General features: G+C 33.8%; 1 protein-coding gene across 3 annotated transcripts in view; it reads left to right on the top strand.

The window, feature by feature from the left end:
• The first annotated feature begins 5,373 nt into the window (after window positions 1-5,373).
• The window catches only part of kidins220a (kinase D-interacting substrate 220a), a 64,520-nt gene continuing 46,177 nt past the window's right edge, over window positions 5,374-23,716 (top strand). For all 3 annotated transcript variants that reach the window (XM_067367298.1, XM_067367297.1, XM_067367296.1), the window contains exons 1-19: window positions 5,374-5,605; window positions 6,513-6,611; window positions 8,419-8,517; window positions 10,394-10,492; window positions 10,649-10,747; window positions 12,272-12,370; window positions 12,594-12,791; window positions 12,887-12,985; window positions 13,159-13,257; window positions 13,371-13,469; window positions 15,265-15,442; window positions 15,519-15,683; window positions 15,769-15,948; window positions 17,405-17,570; window positions 17,846-17,997; window positions 18,892-19,178; window positions 20,356-20,496; window positions 21,787-22,024; window positions 23,675-23,716. The exon at window positions 23,675-23,716 is cut by the window's right edge and continues 47 nt beyond it. In XM_067367298.1, the coding sequence (XP_067223399.1) occupies window positions 5,390-5,605; window positions 6,513-6,611; window positions 8,419-8,517; window positions 10,394-10,492; window positions 10,649-10,747; window positions 12,272-12,370; window positions 12,594-12,791; window positions 12,887-12,985; window positions 13,159-13,257; window positions 13,371-13,469; window positions 15,265-15,442; window positions 15,519-15,683; window positions 15,769-15,948; window positions 17,405-17,570; window positions 17,846-17,997; window positions 18,892-19,178; window positions 20,356-20,496; window positions 21,787-22,024; window positions 23,675-23,716 (2,755 nt within the window). In that variant the 5' untranslated portion in view covers window positions 5,374-5,389. The remainder of the gene's footprint in view (window positions 5,606-6,512; window positions 6,612-8,418; window positions 8,518-10,393; window positions 10,493-10,648; window positions 10,748-12,271; window positions 12,371-12,593; window positions 12,792-12,886; window positions 12,986-13,158; window positions 13,258-13,370; window positions 13,470-15,264; window positions 15,443-15,518; window positions 15,684-15,768; window positions 15,949-17,404; window positions 17,571-17,845; window positions 17,998-18,891; window positions 19,179-20,355; window positions 20,497-21,786; window positions 22,025-23,674) is intronic.

Below are 23,716 nucleotides of genomic sequence, written 5' to 3'. Positions count from 1 at the left end.
AACATTATACATATCATTTTGCTTTCTTTCCCTACAGTCGATTTTTTTCCCCTTTAATCAATTTTAATGTTGTATTCAAATGAATATTGTCTCAAAAATAAAATAAAACAGTTTTGAAAATGTTATTGGATATTTAAACAAAAAATAATCATATTGCAAAGTAAAATATAAAGAAGTTACTCTACTTATAGGCCAGTCTAAACATGCTACACTTAAATTCATACAGTAGCCCAGTATATCTGTCTCTCTAAGAAGTTGTCGGCTTTATAGTTAAAGATCATATCTATTATAAGAACTAAGTTTATATTTAGAGATTGACGTAGTGCCGTTTGCTTCACTCTGATGGGAAATCCATATGTGCTCCCACCCCTTTGGCCTTTCAAAAACAGGATTCACAAGCAGGGTTTTTTTTTTTTTTTTTTTAAAGGATTAGTTCCCTTTCAAATTAAAATAAAGGTTTTTGATGAAAACATTCCAGGATTTTTCTCCATATAGTGGACTTCAATGGAGCCCAAACGGTTGAAGGTCAAAATTACAGTTTACAGCGATCCCAGACGAGAAATAAGGGTCTATCTAGAGAAACCATCGCTCATTTTCTATTTTTTTAAAAAAAAATTTTTTTATACATTTTAACCATAAATACTCATCTTGAACTAGCTCTGTTCTTCTTTTCTATTCTATATCTGCTAAGTGTATTACTGCCCTCCACAGGTTAAAGTTTGGACTAATTGTTATATACTTGCACTAGCATATTGTATATGACAATTTAGTTCAAACTTTGACCTGTGGAGGGCAGTAATACACTTAGCAGTGTCTACACTGCCAGAATTCTAATAGAGAAGAAAAAGAAGAGAGCTAGTTCAAGATGAGCATTTATTGTTAAAACCTATATAATTTATTTATTTATTTTTAAGAAAATGAGTGATGGTTTCTCTAGATTAGACCCTTATTCCTCATCTGGTATCATTTAAAGCCCTTTGAAGCTGCAATGAAACTGTAATTTTGACCTTCAACCATTTAGGCTCCATTGAAGTCCACTATAAGGAGAAAAATCCTGGAATGTTTTCATCAAAAACCATAATTTCTTTTCGACTGAAGAAAGAAAGACATGAACATCTTGGATGACATGGGGGTGAGTAAATTATCAGGAAATATTAATTTGAAAGTGAACTAATCCTTTAAGTACAATGAAATTGTATATTTACTATTTCTTTCATAAGTCTTGTATGCTAATACTCAGCCTAGAGCAAAGGCGTGTCTCATTAATATTAATTACATGTGAGCTGGACCCTTCAGGAGGCTTACTTATAACGTCAGACTTTATTAATATTCATATTCATTCATAGGATCCACTGCATGCATGTGCATTGGGCGTCTCTCCAAAGAGAGGAGGGGCATCACACTTCCTCATGCATTATTCATGAGTGCCTGGAGTGACAGGCAGAGCCCTGGTCGGCTTGTTAGTACACAGTCTGAGTGACAGTGTGAGTGGAGTATCAACAGCACAAGGATAGACAGGCTTTTAAACTCAACTCACAGGGACTCGAGGTGAGTAAGCATATCCTCAGCCTTCTGAGTGTAAAGAAAGAAGTTGAATTAAAGCATTATCTGTTAGTAATGGGTTTTCTTCACTCATCTTTGTGTGTTGTGTATTGGGGCTGGGGAGAGGGGGTGAACATTGCTCTGTCAATATTTGTCTGAGGGTCTCTCCGTGATTGGCTCTCTGGAGGGCAGCTGGGATGCTTTCAAGGGTGTGTCAGCAGATCAGAGATGAACAAAGGCTGATGGAAAAAGGATCCTTTGCATTACTGTATCTGTCACCTTTAGGACTTGTATCTTGTGTAACTAAGTGGATTTTGGGCACTGAGGCCCCGCTCGTAGTTTTCAACCTTTTATGAAGCTTGGCATTTTGTCAGCTGGAAGTGGTTTTTGGTGTCCGGCTTTCATCTTTGATGGGTTGTTACCGGGCTGCTGAGTTGGCAAAATGACCCTGAAAAAAAAGTACACGCATTTGGACTTCATTATAGTGTTTTATGCTCATGTTTTAGTAAAAGTTAACATTTAGATCTGTCTAAATTACTGACTCTTAAAGTGTTTGGAAACAAACGTTTAAAATATATGAATGTATTTACTTTATATAGCAACATCAAACCAAGTGCCATTTAAGGGTTAGGACATTTGTGTTTGGTTTATTTTGTAGAATTTGATGAACTACACCTGTGGTTACTCTGATAGGACACCTGTGTGAACCTGATAGTATACAAAAAAAAAAAATGTTTTTTGACACCAGTTGAATCTTAATTATTTGCAAAATGCATGCAGTTTTAAGTGTGACTTGGGTGTCCAAAAAGAGTTAGATGAAATAAAATGCCCTCCCACCGTTATTTTTTTTTTTCTTTTAACCATAAATGTCACTAAATTTCTATGCATTTATTGAATGGTTATGCTTTTTAAATATTCTTGACTTATTCTTGATCTGCATAGCTATATTAATATCTGTACCTCAATATATGTGAGATTGAAGATACAATATATAAGATATTTGGATTAAAATGTCCAAAAAACACTAGAACAGTGTTATATATTTTGTTGACTTGTGCACTTATATTATCCCAAATGTTTCCAAGAATATTTAAATCCAGACAGATTAGCAGTTTTAACCCATCAATGATATCATACCCGTTTGGCCCACCATGGAAACACCAAAGACGCTTAAATATATTATTTGTTTTATTAGACAGGTGAGCAACAGCAATCATGTTATATAGCTCAACACAGCCAGTCTTGTTGTTAAAGTCTTGTTTTATTCATTTACCGTGAGTACCATGTTTTCCAATGCCTAATATCGATCTAGCTTACTGCAGTGTGCATTAAGTGTCCCATAGTAGCCACGGAGCGAATGCCCAGAAGCATTATAACAACTTTCAACACACAAATGTGTCTAATATGATAAAACAGTGTTGCGTTACCCCACATACACTTGACCGGAAGAAGTGAAAGCGGCAACTGTGGCATAATAAAAGCTCCACTGCTCTCAAGAAGTGTGTCACGCTCTTGTGTCGCTCCAGCGTCCTCGTTCCGCTCCAACGGCTTTCAGCCACACCCTGCTTCATACTACAGTAATGTTAATAAATCTTTAATACATTAGCTCATCCATGAACATGATCAGACTCTTTTCGTGAAGACAACACCTTCCGTTATTCCGCAAAATCAAAGTGTCATCAAGCTAAGCCTTTGTTTTGAATAAGCGACCTCTAGACGTGAAAATTACATAGTGTGCCTTTAATTAGGGATTTTGTGTACACCGTCCATAATTTAGATTTTTAATGATAAAATGTTTTGATTTTAAAGGTGCCCTAGAATTACAAATTGAATTTATATTGGCATAGTTGAATAACAAGAGTTCAGTACATGGAAATGACATACAGTGAGTCACAAACTCCATTGTTTCCTCCTTATATCAATCTCATTTGTTTAAAAGACCTCCGAAGAACAGGTGATTCTCAATATAACACCGACTGTTACTTAACAGTTGGGATCATTAATATGTATAACCTCAATATTTGCATATGCCAGCCCATGTTCAAGCATTAGACAAGGGCAGCCAGTATTAACGTCTGGATCTGTGCACAGCTGAATCATCAGACTAGGTAAGCAAGCAAGAACAATAGCGAAAAATGGCAGATGGAGCGATAATAACTGACATGATCCATGATAACATGATATTTTTAGTGATATTTGTAAACTGTCTTTCTAAATGTTTCATTAGCATGTTGTTAATGTACTGTTAAATGTGGTTAAAGTTACCATCATTTCTTACTGTATTCACGGAGACAAGAGAGCCGTAGCTATTTTCATTATTAAACACTTGCAGTCTGTATAATTCATAAACACAACTTCATTCTTTATAAATCTCTCCAATAGTGTGTAATGTTAGCTTTAGCCACGGAGCACTATCAAACTCATTCAGAATCAAATGTTAACATCCAAATAAATACAATACTCACATAATCCGATGCATGCATACAGTATGCATGACGAACACTTTGTAAAGATCCATTTTGAGGGTTATATTAGCTGTGTGAACTTGGTTTATGCTGTTTAAGGCAAGCGCGAGCTCCGGGGGCGGAGAGTGCGAGCATTTAAAGGGGCCACAGCATGAATCGGTGCATAGTTAATGATGCCCCAAAATAGGCATTTAAAAAAATTAATTAAAAAAATCTATGGGGTATTTTGAGCTGAAACTTCAGACACATTCAGGGGACACCTTAGGCTTATATTACATCTTGTAAAAAAACATTCGATGGCACCTTTAAAGTTAAATGGTAAAGGTTATTGGGGTAAGATGACACCCTCAAAACTGGTTTGTGCAAGTGTTTTTATCATTTAATGTAATAATCATTGTAAACCATGGATTATTTATTTAATAATTCATTGATTTATATGCAAATTTGTATATAGTGTTGTAAAGGCCAGTTCACACCAAGAATGATAACTATAAAGATAATGATAAAGATATAGTTCTAAATATCGTTCTAAATATAAAAGAATACCAGAGTCAACATCACAGCTATAACGATAACGGCATCGAGAAATTCGAGAATCTTTCAAAACCCTCACTTATTTGATCATTCAGCATATAAATGCCCCATATGAATGAAAGTGACTGAATTGTGTTATACTGTGCTTTGTGTAGGCCTGAGTGATTTCAATTTTCCTCAATTTTTAAGTTATTCAAATAAATTGTCAAAATGCATGAATATTAGAATGAATATTATTTCACTTATTCTAGTTATTATTTTACATTAATGGCTCTGCCCTCCATCTTACCCTACTTTTTGAACTCCATATGTGACTTTTTTCCGCTTCCTTCTACACAGTGAAGGTGGATGAGTGATACAGAGCACAAATTCTTCCATATTAGTGTGTTTGTTGTGTTTTAATGAATGGACTTGGATACAGTGTGCATTTTTGTGCCAATGTTAAGCCATTTTAATTTGCTCAAACTCCTTTTAAGGACCATTAAGAGGCTTAAACTACTTCCTTCGTTCTTCAGAATAACAACTTAGTATAAACTTTGGGAAAAGTTTTTTTGTGTGTGTGTGTGTGTGTGTGTGTGTGTAGGAATTGTTACATTGATAATCAGCCCAAAGAATATCAGTGCAGTCCCTGTTTATTGCTCAGAAAGCATTAGAGGCTTTTAAGTTTGCATCATTCAGGCTTTATCCTAATCGATATTGATAAGGTAGTGGCCTACTGTCTACTCAGTTAACATGCGGTTCATCATTAACTCGAATGGTTTGTGCAATCCAGCAAGACTGAGCTTGTTACTGTGTGTCTTGTTGTTCCAAATCTGTTCTGCCTCAGCAGGAGAAGCTTGTCTTTTATAATGGCCGAACAGAGGAGAGTTTCGTTTAATGATGTATCTCTCCTGCTCTTTTCCACGTTCTCCAGTGGAGCTCCTAATACCGCCATGGATGTGAGCACCTCTCTGAAGATGAGCTCCCTGACCACCCAGAGTCTGTTCAGCTATGTGGAGGAGGAGAACCTTTCGGCCATCAAAGCTCATCTGGACAAGTACAGAGAGGTGGACACCAGAAGTGAAGTGAGTGTGCAGGAACTCTTGAATATCAATTCTTATATTTTGTAACTTGGTGTTTGTCAAATCTAAAATGTATTATATTTGTTTTCAAAATGGTGCTGAACTCAGGCACATCAGTTTTAAGCTTTGGAGGTGTTACTGTACTATATACACATTCATGCATTTGCTGTGTACAAAACCCTCACTTATTTGATCATTCAGCATATAAATGCCCCATATGAATGAAAGTGACTGAATTGTGTTATAATGTGCTTTGTGTAGCCCTGAGTGATTTTGAGGGGAATAAAATGTATTTGATATTTTTCTGATTTCTGAAAACATAATTATATCGCTATTATTAAAAAGAAATGTATTTTACAGTATAACTTACAGACCACATATGAATACTTTTTATGTTTAGACTGCAAACAACAGAGCTGAATCAAATGCACCAAAATTGGGAAAACTGTTATTTGAACTGTAAATTGTCCTTTTGTGGTGGGACTAACTTTCTAGGTGGAACAACTCCTGGTTATGCGTTATGGACTGCTGTGAGTGCTATAATTTATGGATACTAAGTGAAAGCAATCAGATTTAGTTTTTTAACTGGTTTTGGAAGATCGGGTGTTTGAGCACTGCACAGACAGTTCTGTTTAATCAGTTCTGTCACAGCAGTATCATGCTATGTGTAATGTTTAAATGTTATGGTTAAACTGTGGAAACGGTGTATTTACTGTAAACTTGTTTCTCAGTCATTTATACACACTGAGGAATGAGTTGAAACTATTGCCCTTGGCAACTGACAGCATGCCAAACATGTGCACATGTGCAACGTTAGGATGAAATGTACTCTGAATATTTCTTTTAAAGTAGCTTATTTTCTTTTAAATTTGCTTACTCGTATGTACTAAATCATTGTGTTCTGCTGTAGAATGGACAGACTGCTCTCATGCTGGCGTCAGAGCAGGGCAGCCTAGAGATCGTGCAGGAGCTCATCCGGAGGGGAGCAAACGTGAATTTGGATGATATTGTGAGTAGTTCTTCACATTTAAACTCAAAACACACACAGCAGAAAGACACAACATGAGATATCATGTAGGCAAAACATAAACTTGCACTTGTTTTTGTAACAGGATGGCATGATTTTTTTTAAAAGTTTCATCACACCTGATTGCACTCGTTTGCAAAAGAGTCAACGAGTCAGTAGTTATGTTTCCATACAAAGTTGCGAATGTAACTTATGCGAAAAATATCGCATTTTATTGCATAAAACATTTGCGAATAAAGCAGTGTTTCCATCCCATGTGATCAAGAGAACAAAATCGCCACATCCTGGGAAATTGGCGCATAATATCTCTACTAAGAATGTAAGTTGCTGCAATCGGGGAAGCCACTGTGGCTCTTTTATCCTACATCATAATGACTTTAGCCTCAGAGCGCACAGTAGAAAACCAATAAATGCTGTCATGTTGTCTTGCCTGATGTTTGTGAAGGCAATCATGTGAGACAGTTCTTGGAGGGCATTATACCGAATCATTTTCATTACAGACTTTGGCTAAGGTATTTCAGAATAACTAAAGCAACATTTGAGATGCTGTGCAATGAAACTGGTCGATTGGTTAGTCCAGTTATCCAATCATATCCACTGTTGAGGCAAAGTCATGTGAGTGTGTTTTTTTTTTTTTTTTTTTTTTAAGTATCGAGGGATTTATTCTGTGTGTGTATATATATATAATATATATTATATATATATATATATATATATATATATATATTATATATATATATAATATATATTATATATATATTATATAATATAATATATATTTTATAATTTATTTATGTTTTCATCTTAGTTTATCATATGTCCTCTTATTGAAAAAAAATCAAAATAAATAATTCATGTGCATTTTTACACTTTATGTGCATCTTACAAAAAGTTGGGTTGAAAATGGACATACCCAGTGGCGGGGTTAAATTATTTGCCCAACCTGCTGGGTAGTTTTATGTAACTCGACTATTGTTTAGAAATGACTATATGGCTGGCTTAAAATCAACCCAAAATAGGTTGGAAATTAAAAATCAAACACATAATAACTAGAGGCAACAATAATAATCAAGAGGTGAACATTTATTAATCAGCAATTTAATAATTGTTTAATTATTATTCATTAAAATGATTAATAATTGTTCATTTATTAAACATATTAATAAACGTTCATTTCCAACATAATTTGGGTTCATTTTAAGCAAGCAATACAGTAATTTTTAAACAATAGTTGAGTTAAATAAAACTACCCAGCAGTTTGAGCCAAACATTTAACCAATTCGCTGGGTTAAAACAACTCAGTTGCTGGGTTTGTCCATTTTCAACCAAACTTGGGTTGTTTTTAACCCAGCATTTTTTAGTATAGCATTTCCATCCAGCTGGAGTTTTTTTTTTATTATGCGATATCCCAAAATCCCAAATTCACATAAAATAGGTGGATGGAAACATGGCTACTGTCTGAGTGTCTACTTTGGCATACTACAGTTCTTCTACCAGATGTATGATTTCATAGGTGTGGGTGGGCCGTAGAATTGAAATAATTAGTACCATGCACTGTCATTTTGAAAATGACTAGATGACGACGTTTCCAGGCACAAACACTTTGAGCTTCTCACACCAGCAGATACACAGAGTAATATATAAACTTTCTGGTGACAGTCGAAGAATCTTCACTATGACCACCTGGTATGACCAGCTGGTACGATCTGAAACTCCACAGACATCTTCTAAACACAAGATCTTTAGATGACAGTGTAATTAAATAAGCAGTTTTTTCCACTTGTCTTAGGATAGCTGGACAGCACTGATTTCAGCTGCTAAAGAGGGACACACTGAAGTGGTAAAGGAACTCCTGGAGAACAATGCCAATGTGGAGCATCGAGACATGGTAAGACACAGATTAAAGACATGAGCAGGTAATTAAATCAACAGTAGTTCTTTTCATTGTGAATGATGTCTTTTTTCTTCTTTACGTCCTAAGTTATTTAGTTTATTTTTGCATTATATTTGTGTCAAAATTGAGATTGTCAATCAATTTTAAATGAATTAATTGTATTATATTCGGTAAAACTTTACAATAAGATTTCATTTGTTAACTGCATTAGTTAACATGAACTACAACTAACTTGGTTAACTGACATAGTGTTTATTTTGACATGTACTTTACATGTAACTTTTAAAAACAAAAGTTCTATTTGTTGACATTTAGGTAATGTACTGATCTAGCATGAATAAACAATAATCAACTTTTTTTTTTTTTTATAAACTAACAAAAGAAAGCTTAATAAATGCTGTAATAATATATTGCTTATAATTAGTTCCTTAACATTAAACCTTTTAAAGAGTTAGTTCACTCAAAAATGAAAATGATCCCATAATTTACTCCATCATCTTCTTTTAGCCAAACACATCTGTTATATTAAAAAAATATCCTGGCTCTTCCCAGCTTTGTAATGGGATTGAAGTTTTTGAAGTTCCAAAAAGTGCATTCATCCATAATAAACGTAATCCACACGACTCCAGTGGCTTAATGAATGCCGTCTGAAGTGAAGTGATGGGTTTCTGTAAGAAAATATCCATATTTTAAACTTTATAAACTATAATCACTATAATTTTTGGGAGATCTAACCCTTTAACTAATGTTAAGACATTATTGTAAAATTTTAACATATTTCTAATTAATAAAATTAATCATAAAAAACAAAAACAAATATTTGTTCATTTGTATTGGTTTTTGTGAATTAATTATATGAAATGCCAAATTAACTACATCATATATTATTTGTGACCTTGGACCAAAAAAACAGTTAATAAGGGATAAAACTATTCGAAAATCTGTAATCTGAGGGTGCAAAAAAATAAAAAATGTAAATATTGAGAAAATCGCCTTTAAAGTTATCCAGATGAAGTCCTTAGCAATGCATGTCCACTCACAAAAATACAGTTTTGATATATTTACGGTAGGAAATTTACAAAATATCTTCATGGAACATGATCTTTACTTAATATCCTAATGATTTTTGGCATAATAGAAAAATCGATAATTTTGACCCATACAATGTATTGTTGGCTATTGCTACAAATATACGTGTGTGACTTATGACTGGTTTTGTGGTCCAGGGTCACATATGTGAATTGATTAAATCAGACGTCAAAATAATAATTACTTTTTTTTTTTTTCTTTTTTTTTTTTGTTAAATTGAATTAATTGACTGACAAATTTGATTAATCAAATTTCAACAAAGAATATTTTTAGTGGATTATATATTATTTATTATATAATATGTACATTTTTTTCGCTCAATTTTTAAAATAATTATTTGCACTAAATGAACATGTTCAATTCAAAGCCATTGTCTCCCATCTGGATTCATTTAATTCTTACCTTACTGAAACATGTGATATGTGATACTCTGTATTTAAGATGAGCAGTTCTGTGTAGTTCCTGGATATACAGTGTCATGCTGTGGTCAAGTATTTTCCATCACAGCTGTGAGCTGCCTATCTAGACAGCATTTGTGGGCATCATAGGCACATTTAAACATTTGAAATGGAATGTTTGAATGTGTCTGATGCCCATAAATGCTGTCTGGGTAAGCATCTAAAGCTTATAATAACAAATAAGGAACATTAGAGACAGCCGATCGTTTGAGTCACTCCCTGACTCAGGGAAAATGTGCTTATCCACACAGTCCTATGACCATGAGATTGTTATTAAGGACAGTCATGTGGGAATATAATGACCTTGGTATGTTTGTGTGTAGGGCGGCTGGAGTGCGCTCATGTGGGCCGCTTATAAGGGTCGTGTGGAGGTGGCACATCTACTGCTGGAGAAGGGAGCAAATCCAAACATCACCGGACAGGTCCGCAGAGCCTTTTCCAGTTCTTTCAAACATTTATTGTGCATTTAAAAATGCTCAGAGATGAGGTGTGGGTGAAAATGTGGCCCTATATGAGATTTCATCTCTAGATTTGAGTGTTTTCTGCGGTGCGTAATTGATTTTTGTCTGTCCCAGTAGTACAGTGTTTACCCCGTCATATGGGCGGCAGGAAGAGGCCATGCGGAGATTGTTCAGCTGCTGCTTCAGCATGGAGCCAAAGTCAACTGCTCTGACAAGGTGCTTTATCGCTTCCATCTCATGGAACGCTGACTTGAGTGTACACTAGATTCATAAACACTGATAGTGAATAAAAAAGCCTGAGTCAACTGTTTCCACATTAACCAATTAATAATATACACTACAGTTCAAAAGTTTGGAGTCACTAGGATTTTTTTGTTTTTATTTTCAACATTGATAATAAGAATGTTTTTTTTGAGCAGCAAATCAGCATATTAGAATGATTTCTGAAGGATCATGTGACACTGAAGACTGGAGTAATGATGCTGAATATTCAGCTTTGCAAAAAAGGAATACATTACATTTTTAAAGTAGATAAAAAAAAAAAACTGTAATAATGTAAACTTTTAATTGTAATAATATTTGACAAATGACTGTATTTCTTTTTATTAAATAAATGCATAATTGGTGAGCAATAATAAAAAAATAAAACCATCTCAAGAATAAAGTTGTTAAATTTCTAGAAAAAACTCATTAAATTTTGAGAAAAAAGTCGAAATAAAATGTTGAGAATAAACTTGTTAAATTACGAAAAAAAACGTGTTAAATTTAGAGAAAAGTCTGAGATAAAATGTTGAGAATAAAGTCATTAAATTACGAGAAAAAAGTTGTTAAATTACAAGAACAAATTTGTTAAATTATGAGAAAAATGTCGTTAAATTGAGAAAAAAGTCGAGATAAAATGTTGAGAATAAAGTCATTAAATTACAAGAAAAAAGTCATTAAATTACGAGAACAAATTAGTTAACGACATTTTTCTCATAATTTTTGAGAAAAAGTTGAGATAAAATGTTGAGAATAAAGTCATTAAATTATGAGAAAAATGTCGTTAAATTTCGAGAAAAAAGTTGAGATAAAATAGTGAGAATAAACTCATTAAATTACGAGAAAAAAGTCGTTAAATTACGAGAACAAATTTGTTAAATTACGAATTTGTTCTCATAATTTTACAACTTTTTTCTCAAAATTTAACGAGTTTTTTCTCGAAATGTAACAACTTTAATCTCAAGATGGTTTTATTTTTTTATTATTGCTTGGCCCTAATCCTCTTCCGTACATACGAGTTCTTTCAAAAACAATTAAAAAATCCTACCAACCCCAACATTATTTTGAACAGCAGTGTAAATTCCTTGTGAAATTGTTTATTTATTTTTTTAAATTATAGATAGATGTTGAATGTCAAAATAGATCCTGCACTTGTTAAATATTGATATGAATTGCAAAATTTACTGAAATCACTAACTTGTGACCTAATTTTTTTTAACGACAGAAACCAGTTTTGCACTTTTTAATAATTGCATTTATTAATTATTGTAATTTTAATAACAGTTATTATGCCAAGTAATATAGTTAATCAGTAAATCAAGAATCAGAATTCTATGAACAAATAATCACCACATTAATAATTAATAAGTGATGTGTGGCTTTTAAAATGGCTCATGCAGAGTTTTACATGGTAATATTACCCTTGTTAATCAGATCTAATACAGTAATTTCATTGTTTTTTTATGTTGTCATTGTCAGTATGGCACTACACCCCTGATCTGGGCTGCCAGAAAAGGCCATTATGACTGTGTGATGCACCTGCTGGAAAACGGTGCCAATGTGGACCAGGAAGGAGCGGTATGCACTTTGTGTTTTGAAATGAAATTCAAAGTGGTTGTGGAGTAAGATGCATGGCTCATTCAATCTAGGAAACTTCATGCAGTGAGACACCAGTGCACATTGTGTTTGTTGGGTTGTTTTGACAGACCTTAAAAATTTCCCATTTTTCAGGTGCACCAAATGTGCTGATGAAATGCATTATGTTACAGAATAATATCCCAACACAATCTCTCTCCTGTAGAACTCGATGACTGCACTGATAGTGGCTGTGCGCAGTGGATTCACTGAGGTGGTGAAGGAGCTGCTCAAGAGAAACCCCAACATGAATATGACTGATAAAGATGGCAACACGGCGCTGATGATCGCTGCTATAGAGGGATACACTGAGATCGTCCAAGACCTATTGGACGCGGGCACATATGTCAACATCCCTGATCGGGTAGAGCTTCTCGTATAGATTCTCATTTAACCTTTACTGGAAGTATTTCAAGAAGCTTGAAATTCCTATTCGTCTTGTGCTTGTTTATGTCTCAGAGTGGTGATACTGTCCTTATCGGAGCCGTCAGAGGAGGTCATGTGGAGATCGTCCGAGCTTTGCTTAATAAATATGCTGATATTGATGTCAAAGGCCAGGTAACTGCATCCATCAGCACACAGTCCTAAACTTTAATCTATACAGAACAGCCTCTTTGTTATAATGCCCTTTTCGCCTCATATTAGAAACGTATTATTAATCCCCATGTGATTAAGGAAGTGGCTATCACGATGACCCAGGTCATATGATTCTTTTTGGCTCTTTATTACAGGACGGGAAGACTGCCCTGTACTGGGCTGTGGAGAAAGGTAACGCAACCATGGTACGAGACATCCTGCAGTGCAACCCTGATACTGAGGCCTACACTAAGGTAAAACCCTGATTCTCATTGGATTTTGCATTGTAATCCTATATAAAAATATGATGCTAATAATTGTTTACTGTAAAGAAAGACAAGCCTATTTACATGTCTTCATGTGTCAGGATGCAGAGACTCCTCTCATAAAAGCCACCAAGATGAGAAACATGGAAATTGTGGAGCTTCTTTTGGACAAAGGAGCCAAAGTCTCAGCGGTGGACAAGGTAAAATGATTAAATTAACCACGTTTACATGCACATCATTTTGGCTTGACAAAGCCAACATACTGATCTACTATTTAAACTACTTCTTCTTCTTCTTCTTTCTTCCTTTTCTTCTTCTTCTTCTGCTTCTTCTGCTTCTTCTTATGCTTCTGCTTCGCCAAAATTTGGTCTGACTTTCAGACTGTTCTGACTCGGTGTGCTATATCTTTTCTAACTGATCAAACTTACGATTTTCATCAAATGGAAAAATCATGCTAGCAATGTGCTAAAACATGTTAGCAACACATTCATTCAGGTTAGCGATGTGTTAAAACATGTTAATTCATGTTAACAATGTGTTGAAACATGCTAGCAACATGTTAGTTCATGCTAGATGTGTGCTGAAACATGCTAACAACATGTTAATTCATGTTAACAATGTGCTAAAACATGCTAACATGTTAATTCATGTAAACAATGTGTTTTAAAAAAATGCTAGCAACATGTTAATTCATGTTAACAATGCGTTAAAACATGCTAGCAACATGTTAATTAATGTTAACAATGTGCAAAAACATGCTAGCAACATGTTAATCCATGCTAGCTGTGTGTTGAAACTTGCTAACATGTTAATTCATGTTAACAATGTGTTAAAACATGTTAAAAACATGTTAATTCATGTTAACAATGTTAAATCATGCTAACATGTTAATTCATGTTAACAATGTGTTAATTTATGTTAAGTGTGTTAAAACATGCTAGCAAAATGTTAATTAATGCTAGCTCTGTATTGAAACATGTTAACAGTGTTAAAACATTCTAAAAACATGCCAATTCATGTTAACAATATGATAAATCATGTTAACAATGTGTTAAATCATGCTAGCAACCTGCAAAATCATATTAGCAACATGTTAATTCATGCTAGCTGTGTTTAAACATTCTAAAAACATGCCAATTCATGCTAAAAAAAAGTGTTGAAACATGCTAATTCATTTTAGCAAAGTGATAACATTCTAAAACATGCCAATTCATGCTATCAAAGTGTTAAAACATGCCAATTCATGTTAGCAATATGATAAATCATGTTAACAATGTGTTAAATCATGTTAACAACCTGCTAAATCATGTTAACAACATGCTAGCAATGTGTTAAAACATTCTAAAAACATGCCAATTCATATTAACAGTGTTAAAACATGCAAATTCATGTTAGCCATATGATAAATCATGTTAGCAGTGTTAAATCATGCTAGCAACTTGCTAAATCATGTTAGCAAACATATTAATTCATGCTAGCTGTGTGTTGAAACATGTTAATAACATGCTAATTCATGTTAGCAAAGTGTTAAAACATTCTAAAAACATGCCAATTCATGTTAGCATAATAATATGATAAATAATGTTAACAGTGTGTTAAATCATGTTAGCAAAATGTTAATTCATGTTAGCAATGTGTTAAATTATGTTAATAACTTACTTTCTCTGAGAAAAACTTTCAAACTTCAGTCTGTTCAAAGTTATTTTAAACTTTCAGACCTGTCTTTGCCAAGCCAACATCAAAGTTTGTCATCAAACTTTACTCATCTAGTTATTTTAATATTTTTATTATTAATGTTGAAAACCAGTTGTGCACTTCATGATTATTTTTTTTTTAAATAGTAAGTTCAAAGGAACAGCATTCATTTGAAATAGAAATATTGAAATATTGTAATATTTTGTGACTTTTGATCCATCTTTGCTAAATAAAAATTTCCTTACAACTGTGAATTTCTACATTTGAATATTCTCTAAAATTTGAATGTTATCTTCTCAGAAAGGTGACACAGCTCTGCATATCGCCATTCGTGGAAGAAGCCGTAAACTCGCCGAGCTGCTCTTGAGGAACCCCAAAGATGGTCGTCTGCTCTACCGGCCCAACAAAGAGGGAGAGACACCATACAACATTGACTGCACGCACCAGAAGAGCATCCTCACACAGATATTTGGAGCCAGTGAGTATTCCTCAAACGAAACTTGCCTGCACACTAACATGTCTGTCTACAACAGTTCTGATATATTCCTCCCCAGAGCATCTGTCTCCCTCTGAGTGTGATGGGGACATGCTGGGTTATGACCTGTACAGCAGCGCTCTGGCGGACATCTTGAGTGAGCCCACCATGCAGCCGCCCATCTGTGTGGGGCTTTACGCTCAGTGGGGCAGCGGCAAGTCCTTCCTGCTTAAGAAACTGGAGGGTATGAGCCAGAAATGACTATTCAAGAAGGCCTTGTTGTGTCTTTACCATCTGATTGAGATCTGATCTTGTTGTCACTGTATCAGATGAGATGAAGACGTTTGCCGGGCAGCAGGTGGAGCCGTTGTTCCAGTTCTCATGGTTGGTGGTGGTCTTGACTCTGCTGCTTTGTGGATCTGTGGCTCTGGTCCTCGGCTTCGCTGTTGACACAAAACTGGCCATCGCTGTGGCCCTCAGTCTGCTCACACTTCTGTACATCTTCTTTGGTGAGAAATCGTCAAATTTACTGTCATGCTTCTCATTACAGGTCGAGTGTAAAGTCAATCTTCATTTATATAGCGCTTTTCACAGTACATATTGTTTCAAAGCAGCTTCACAATGACAATAGAAAAAGTATTATCGAGCTAAAGTTGGTTTTTGATTCAATCACTTCCGTTGTAAAGATTAATTATTACTTTAGGGGCCGCTTAAATGACACCTTTCCTGCTGAAAACCGAATACCTCTAATGCATTCTTGCATTGCATTCTAGCAGTGCAAGTTGCAAGACAATGGCAACTTAGGCTAAGTTTACACGACAACAATGTACCAAAAAACATTTGCGTTTTTCGCGTACAGAAAACAATGTTGTCAAAACCATCCCCGCTCACTCAGATCTGTGCAAATGATTAAAAACACTGTATTATTCATGCCAGGCCAGTAGATGGCGATGTCACTTTGTAAAGAAACACTATGCACATATAGACTCAACACACATGCGCATGTTTTCACAAATTCATGTTTCTGTAGTTTACACAGAGATGAAAACGGTATAGTTTTTAGAAAAACAACTTGCACTTTGAAACCCGCTTTCAAAAGTTTGAGTTTTCAGGCCCCCAAAACATCGGTGTTGGGTAAATGGATGGCCAAAACACACAAAGTTTTTGGTTTTTGGTTGATAACGGTGTTGTGTAAACCCACACTTAGTATTTATAGTAAACAAATTCAAAGTAATAAGCCACAATAAATAAACTACAAATAAAAACAATCATTAAATACAGTAGAGCCACAAATCATAAAACAATAAATCACAAATACAATAACAAATACTAAAATATAAATATATTATATATATAAATATATGAATAATAATAATAATAATAATAATAATAATAATGTTATAATATATAACATATTTTATTAAAAACAAACAGTTAAAAAATGTTAAATGAGTGTCTATAAAGTAATTGTAGTGCTGCAAAGATTGTGCTGAGGTAGAGAAATAAGAAAGTACAGTCAGGGATTTGAGCAGAAAGATCATCTGATTTAACTATTAGTATTTAATTATTAGTATCTGACTACATGATTGTCCTTGACATTTGGTTTTGTTTGACCTGAATAACCTGAATTCATAGATTATGGCTGAAATTGGACTTATGTGTCTATGTCTAATGTGTGGTGATTTTTGTATCTTGTAATGTATATATTTTTTTATACCTTTGCTTGTCATTACTTTGTAATTATATGTCAAAACTAAGAAGTTTAAGATTCAGATTAGTACTCAACCAGTACAGGCTTTTTTATTGTTGATTTTTATTAGATTTTGTCCTTAGTTACCAAGAGGCACTAACTGTACATATAAATGTGTCCACTAGAGTGCAGCATTGTACTTCCGAATCTCATGTGGATTGTGAGTGGAATTGCTTGTTCTGTATTTATCTTGTAATACATTCTGGTGTGTGCAGTGTTGGTGTACTTTGGTGGGAGAAAAGGAGGGGAAAGTTGGAGTTGGGCCTGGGTCCTCAGCACCAGACTGGCCCGCCACATCGGCTACTTGGAGCTGCTTCTCAAACTCATGTTCGTCAATCCTCCCGAGCTTCCGGAACAGACCACCAAAGCCCTGCCTGTCAGGTAGAGCTCTCAGAATAGAGCAGCCATGACTAAACACATTTGTCCACTTCAACAGCACCTAACTACCCTGCATGGGTGTTCAAGGGGTGTTTTTTTTCTTTCAAAGTTAGGTTTGCTCTGTTTAAGGATGTAATTTACTTCGCCTAATGATATTGTGCAGGAAAAAGAAATGTGAATATTCTCTTCACGGCGTTAGATTACCTGCACATTCAGTTGAAACGCACATGTGTGATGCTCATTTTCAGTCAGTCTTTTTTTGTTCTCCATCTGTCCAGGTTTCTGTTCACAGACTATAACCGTCTGTCGAGTGTGGGAGGGGAGACGTCCATGGCTGAAATGATAGCCACGCTGTCCGACGCCTGCGAGAGAGAGTTTGGCTTCTTGGCCACCAGACTTTTTAGGGTATTCAAACATGACGAAACTCAAGGTGTGTCTGTAGAATTAGTGGTATGAATCTTGATTGTAGAAAAGGAGAAAAAAAAAGGCTTTCTGTTACAGTGAAATTTACCATGGTAAAGGGTCTTTTTATGCATAATGTAAAGGCAGAGTGTATATTATATCGGTTAATATCTTAGTATTATTTATATACTATTATGGTATTTATTAATTGTATTAATATTTTTTTTAAATAGCCTTTATTTTTATATTTTCAGGTTTCATTGTAATTTGAGTTTAAATTTAAAGTAATTTTATGTGCTTTTGTCTTCATATTCATATTGTCTTTCATATTTCTATGTAGCTTTTTTATTTTGGTTTAAGTACTGAAGTTGCCTTGGGAACTAACTGAAATAAAAGAAGTTACAGTTTTTTTTTTGTTTTTTTTTTTACTTTTTCATCTAATATTTATAGTTTTATATATATATATATATATATATAACATTTTTTTTTCAGCTTTATTTCAATTAATAAACAATTTTTAATACTTTTAGTTTTAATTAATAACAGTACTGTCTTAAACCTTAATTGTGGTAAAATATAGTCTTTCATATTTTTATTTATTTATTAATGTATTTTTATTATTATTATTATTATTATTATTTCAATTATTTTAAAGTTTGAGATAACTTGTGACTGGAAAGTAGCCCCACCTATAGTGAAATGTGGTCCAAAATCATGCTCTATATAGCTTTATATTAAACTTAATAATGGTCAGTAATTAATTTTTTAATAATAGATTACATTTATATAATATTTACCAATGTTATTTATTACGGTGTACATACTATATCAGATTTTTATTGCTTCAAACATGGTATTTTATACTGTTTTGTCAATATTCTAATTCAACGTGCACTTATACGTTGTTGTTTTTTTCTTATAGGAAAGAAATGGAAGAAGACCTGTTGCGTCCCCTCCTTTGTGCTTTTTGTGTTGACATCGGGCTGTCTGATCACAGGCATGACCCTACTGGCCATCTTCAAGGTGGACGGGGAGAACCTCACGGTGAACGCGGTTCTGATCGCCATGGCCAGCGTGGTGGGTCTGGCCGTGCTTCTGAACTGTCGGACCTGGTGGCAGGTGGCGGACTCCGTGTTGCACTCTCAGAGGAGGAGGCTACTCAACGCTGCCAACAGCATGCACAAGCTCAAGAGTGAGGGATTCATGAAGGTGAGCCAATGATATTAATATAATATGTAATGTGCTTATTTATAGTCATCACAGTTACTTTTTTTTTTTTTTTTTAGCAGATATTTTCTTATCCAAAGTGACTAACACTGTGGCCTAACTAAGCTTGACTTGAAGAGACAAAGATAATTCCTATCTCTTCCATGTTAATCTTGACCTGCATGGCCCCGTCCAAAGTAAAATCTCTCTGGTTACTTTTATTATTTTATTTTATTTTATTTTATTTTATTTTATTTCAGCATTTGTGTATAGATGTCATTCCACACCCATAAGACCTTCGTTCATCTTCGGAACACAAATTAAGATATTTTTTTATCAAACATCAAGACAATAAACACTTTCAGTGTCCAGAAAGCTACTAAAGACGTATTTAAAACAGTTCATGTGACTACAGTGGTTCAACCTTAATGTTATAAAGCGATGAGAATACTTTTTGAGTGCCAAAAAAACATAATAACGACTTTATTCAACAATATCTAGTGATGGGCGATTTCAAAACACTGCTTCATGAACCTTATCGAATCTTTTGTTTCAAATCAGTGGTTCAGAGCATGTATCAAACTGCCAAAGTCACGCCCCCCCAGTGGTGAACCATTGAAATTTTTCAAAATGCCTATCATGTAACAAAGCCTCGTTTACTGAAATCATGTGACTTTGGCGCTCCAAACCACTGATTCAAAACAAAAGATTCGTAAAGCTTCATGAAGCAGTGTTTTGAAATTGCCCATTAATAGATATTGTCATAAAGTCTTTATTTAGTTTTTTTTGGCGCACAAATTATTCTCGTCACGTCATAGCATTAAGGTTGAACCACTGCAGTCACATGAACTGTTTTAAATATGTCTTTAGTAGCTTTCTGGGCATTGAAAGTGTTAATTGTCTTGCTGGCAATGCAGGCCTCACTGAAACATCAGATTTTATCAAAAAATATCTTAATTTGTGTTCTGAAGATGACCGAAGGTCTTACGGGTGAGGAACGACATGAGGGTGAGTAATAAATGACAGAATTTTCATTTTTGAGTGAACTAACCCTTTAATTTCAAGTCTCTTTGCCTTGAAATTTTTGCATTATTTGATTGTATTGTGAAAATTTAAGCATAAACCTGCATTTTACTACATGTTGCTCTGTACAGCTGATTTATTTCTTTTTTTCTCTCAGGTTTTGAAGTGTGAAGTGGAACTCATGGCTAAAATGGCTAAAACCATTGATGGCTTCACTCAGAATCAGACCCGACTGGCTGTCATCATCGATGGCCTGGATTCCTGTGAGCAGGACAAAGTACTACAGATGCTCGATACGGTGCGTTTATGTTTACGCTGTCATGCACGGTCCTACATTAAGCCAAGAGTGTAAAACCTCATTGAACATCTCCCATATAACCAAATATTAGCATAGGCTACAAATCTTATTTAGTGTCAGGATCGCATTTGCCTGTGTATTCAACCAATGCCAAGAAGCTGTTGATGGCGCAAGCCATCTATCTCCGCTGTAAATATAAAAGACTCATTCTGTTTGAGCACACTCGCTTCCAGCTCTTGACTAAATGGACAAACAAGGTGCCTCATGTCCACTCTGTGGGAAGAACAAGCTCATTCACCCCTCAAACATCTCATGGATGTGTAGCAGTGCTAAGAGTTCAGGCTTGTTTAGCTCCAGAAGTTCAGATTCCTCTCTCCCAGCTGGACTAATGGAATTTCCTTCAGCTAAATGTCATTATTTGGGTATAATCCTCTTGTGTTGGCAGCCTGTTCACGGCTAATGAAATCTGCCATTTGCCAGAGACTCTGCAAAGAGCCTCAAAGATTCCTTTGTGGCGCAATTAGCCACATCTCTTTTAAATTCTGATCTTTTTGTCTCTGATTTTGATAGGAATTACCAAATTGGTTTTTCCTTCAAGCTTAATATTGTTCCAATTGGTAAGGCTGACGTTCCATAGGAAAATTGACAGATATGAATGCAGTTGGCATATTTTGTGCCACAAATAAGTTGGCGTGAAGAACCGCAATGTCAGCGGAAATTTTGCAGCGATCGCTAAACGATGCGTGCCATTCTAAACTTTTAAACGGTCTACAAATCAGTATCCTGTGACACTTATGCGTGTAACTGTGTTCTTCATTAGTCTGGAAAGTCCCGTCACATTCAAATTAGTACATGTCTGGGTGTGTGTAAACGTATACAAGGTGGCTTGTGTATGAACGTATACACATGATCCACAACATATCATTTGAACTATAGGTCTGTGTAACATAGCTAGACTAATAGAATTACAACTAAATAACTTCATTCATTCTGACGTGTTCTGACAGCGGAAGAGAGAAAAATAAGCTACTTGTTTTGTATTGCACATATAGATTCATGTAAAAGAGCACCCACAGAGCATTACAATAACAAAAAAGACTTTCAAAACAGACCTATTATAAATACCATATGTTGCCTAATGCATTACAATAAGGTTGAACTGGTTAATATTAATTAAAGTGCTGGCACTGTTTGTGTCTCCTGGCACTTTAGCATGCGTTTTAACTATTAGGCTGCAGGTTTTCCACTATTAATAAAGAGGAATTATTCTCTTGTCTCTTCTGTTTGCAGGTTCGAGTGCTCTTCTCTAAAGGCCCCTTCATCTCCATCTTTGCTAGCGACCCTCATATCATCATCAAGGCCATAAACCAGAACCTCAACAGTGTGCTTCGTGACTCCAACATCAATGGCCATGACTACATGCGAAACATCATCCACCTGCCCGTGTTTCTCAACAGTCGCGGCCTCAGCACCACCAAGAGACTCTGCATTTCTACACCAGCCAATGCGGATCAACTAAACTCTGATGGTCGGTATAGAGTTTTTATTTTATTTTATTTTATTTTATTTTAGTTTAGTTTAGTTTAGTTTAGTTTAGTTTAGTTTATTTTAGTTTTTTTTACTTTATTTTATTTTTTTATGTTATTATTTTTATTTTATTTTACCAGTTTAGATGGAAAGGATCTCAAGCTGACTAGCTGAAGACGTTACTGTAGCTATAGCCATTAATGGAAAATAAATTTTATTTATTTATTTTTATTTATATATATTTTTTTTTATCATTTTATTTTATTTTTTATATTATTTTATATTATCTTATTTTATCTTATTTTACCAGTTTAGATGGAAAGGATCTCTGAAGACGTTACTGTAGCTATAGCCATTAATGGAAAATAAATGTAATTTAATTTTTTTTTATTGTTTTATTTTTATTTTATTTTATTATTTATTTTTTACTTTATTTTTTATTTTATTTTATTATTTATGTTTTATTTTTATTTTTTTATTATTTATTTTTTACTTTATTTTATTTTTTATATTATTTTATTTTATTTTACCAGTTTAGATGGAAAGGATCCCAAGCTGACTAGCTGAAGCCGTTACTGTAGCTATAGCCATTAATGGAAAATAAATTTTATTTTTTATTTTATTTTTTATTGTTTTATTTTATTTTTTTATGTTATTATTTTTATTTTATTTTTTATATTATTTTATACTATCTCATTTTATCTTATTTTACCAGTTTAGATGGAAAGGATCTCTGAAGACGTTACTGTAGCTATAGCCATTAATGGAAAATAAATTTAATTAAATTTTTTTTTATTTTTTTTTTTATTTTTATTTTATTTTATTTTATTATTTATTTTTTACTTTATTTTATTTTATTTTATTTTATTATTTATGTTTTACTTTTATTTTTATTTTTTTTATTATTTATTATTTATTTTTTACTTTATTTTATTTTTTATATTATTTTATTTTATTTTACCAGTTTAGATGGAAAGGATCCCAAGCTGACTAGCTGAAGACGTTACTGTAGCTATAGCCATTAATGGAAAATAAATTTTATTTATTTATTTATTTATTTTATTTATTTTTATTTTATTTTATTTTATTTTATTTTATTTTTTTATCTTTTTACTTTATTTTATTTTTTATTATTTTATATTATCTCATTTTATCTTATTTTACCAGTTTAGATGGAAAGGATCTCTGAAGACGTTACTGTAGCTATAGCCATTAATGGAAAATAAATTTTATTTTTTATTTTATTTTTTATTATTATTTTTTTTTTATGTTATTATTTTTATTTTATTTTATTTTTTGTACATCTTGCAATACAAAAATGCATTTTAAAGAGATAGACCCAAAAACCTGAAAATTCTGTCATCATTTACGTGTTCTCATTTTATTCCAAACCTATATGAGTTTATTTCTTTTGTTGTACAAAACAGAAGATATTCTGAAAAACTTCTTAGTATTCTTTTATATATATATACTGTTCTTTTATGTATAGTAAGAGGTTTATGATGCATTGATCTGATTTCGATTTCTTTGTCATAATTTGTTGCGATTTGTCATCTGAATCATTTGTGGTGTACTGTGTTTAATATAGACTAACAGCACGGCATTTCTGCTCTGATACCTCCTCTGAACGTCTGACTCTCTCCATCTGTAGTATGGCAAGAGGACATGGACAGGAAGTTGTCTCAGAACAGTC

This window comes from Chanodichthys erythropterus, chromosome 18, assembly GCF_024489055.1.
Source record: "Chanodichthys erythropterus isolate Z2021 chromosome 18, ASM2448905v1, whole genome shotgun sequence".
Lineage (NCBI taxonomy): Eukaryota > Metazoa > Chordata > Actinopteri > Cypriniformes > Xenocyprididae > Chanodichthys > Chanodichthys erythropterus.
This window is presented reverse-complemented; position numbering and strand designations above follow the sequence as displayed.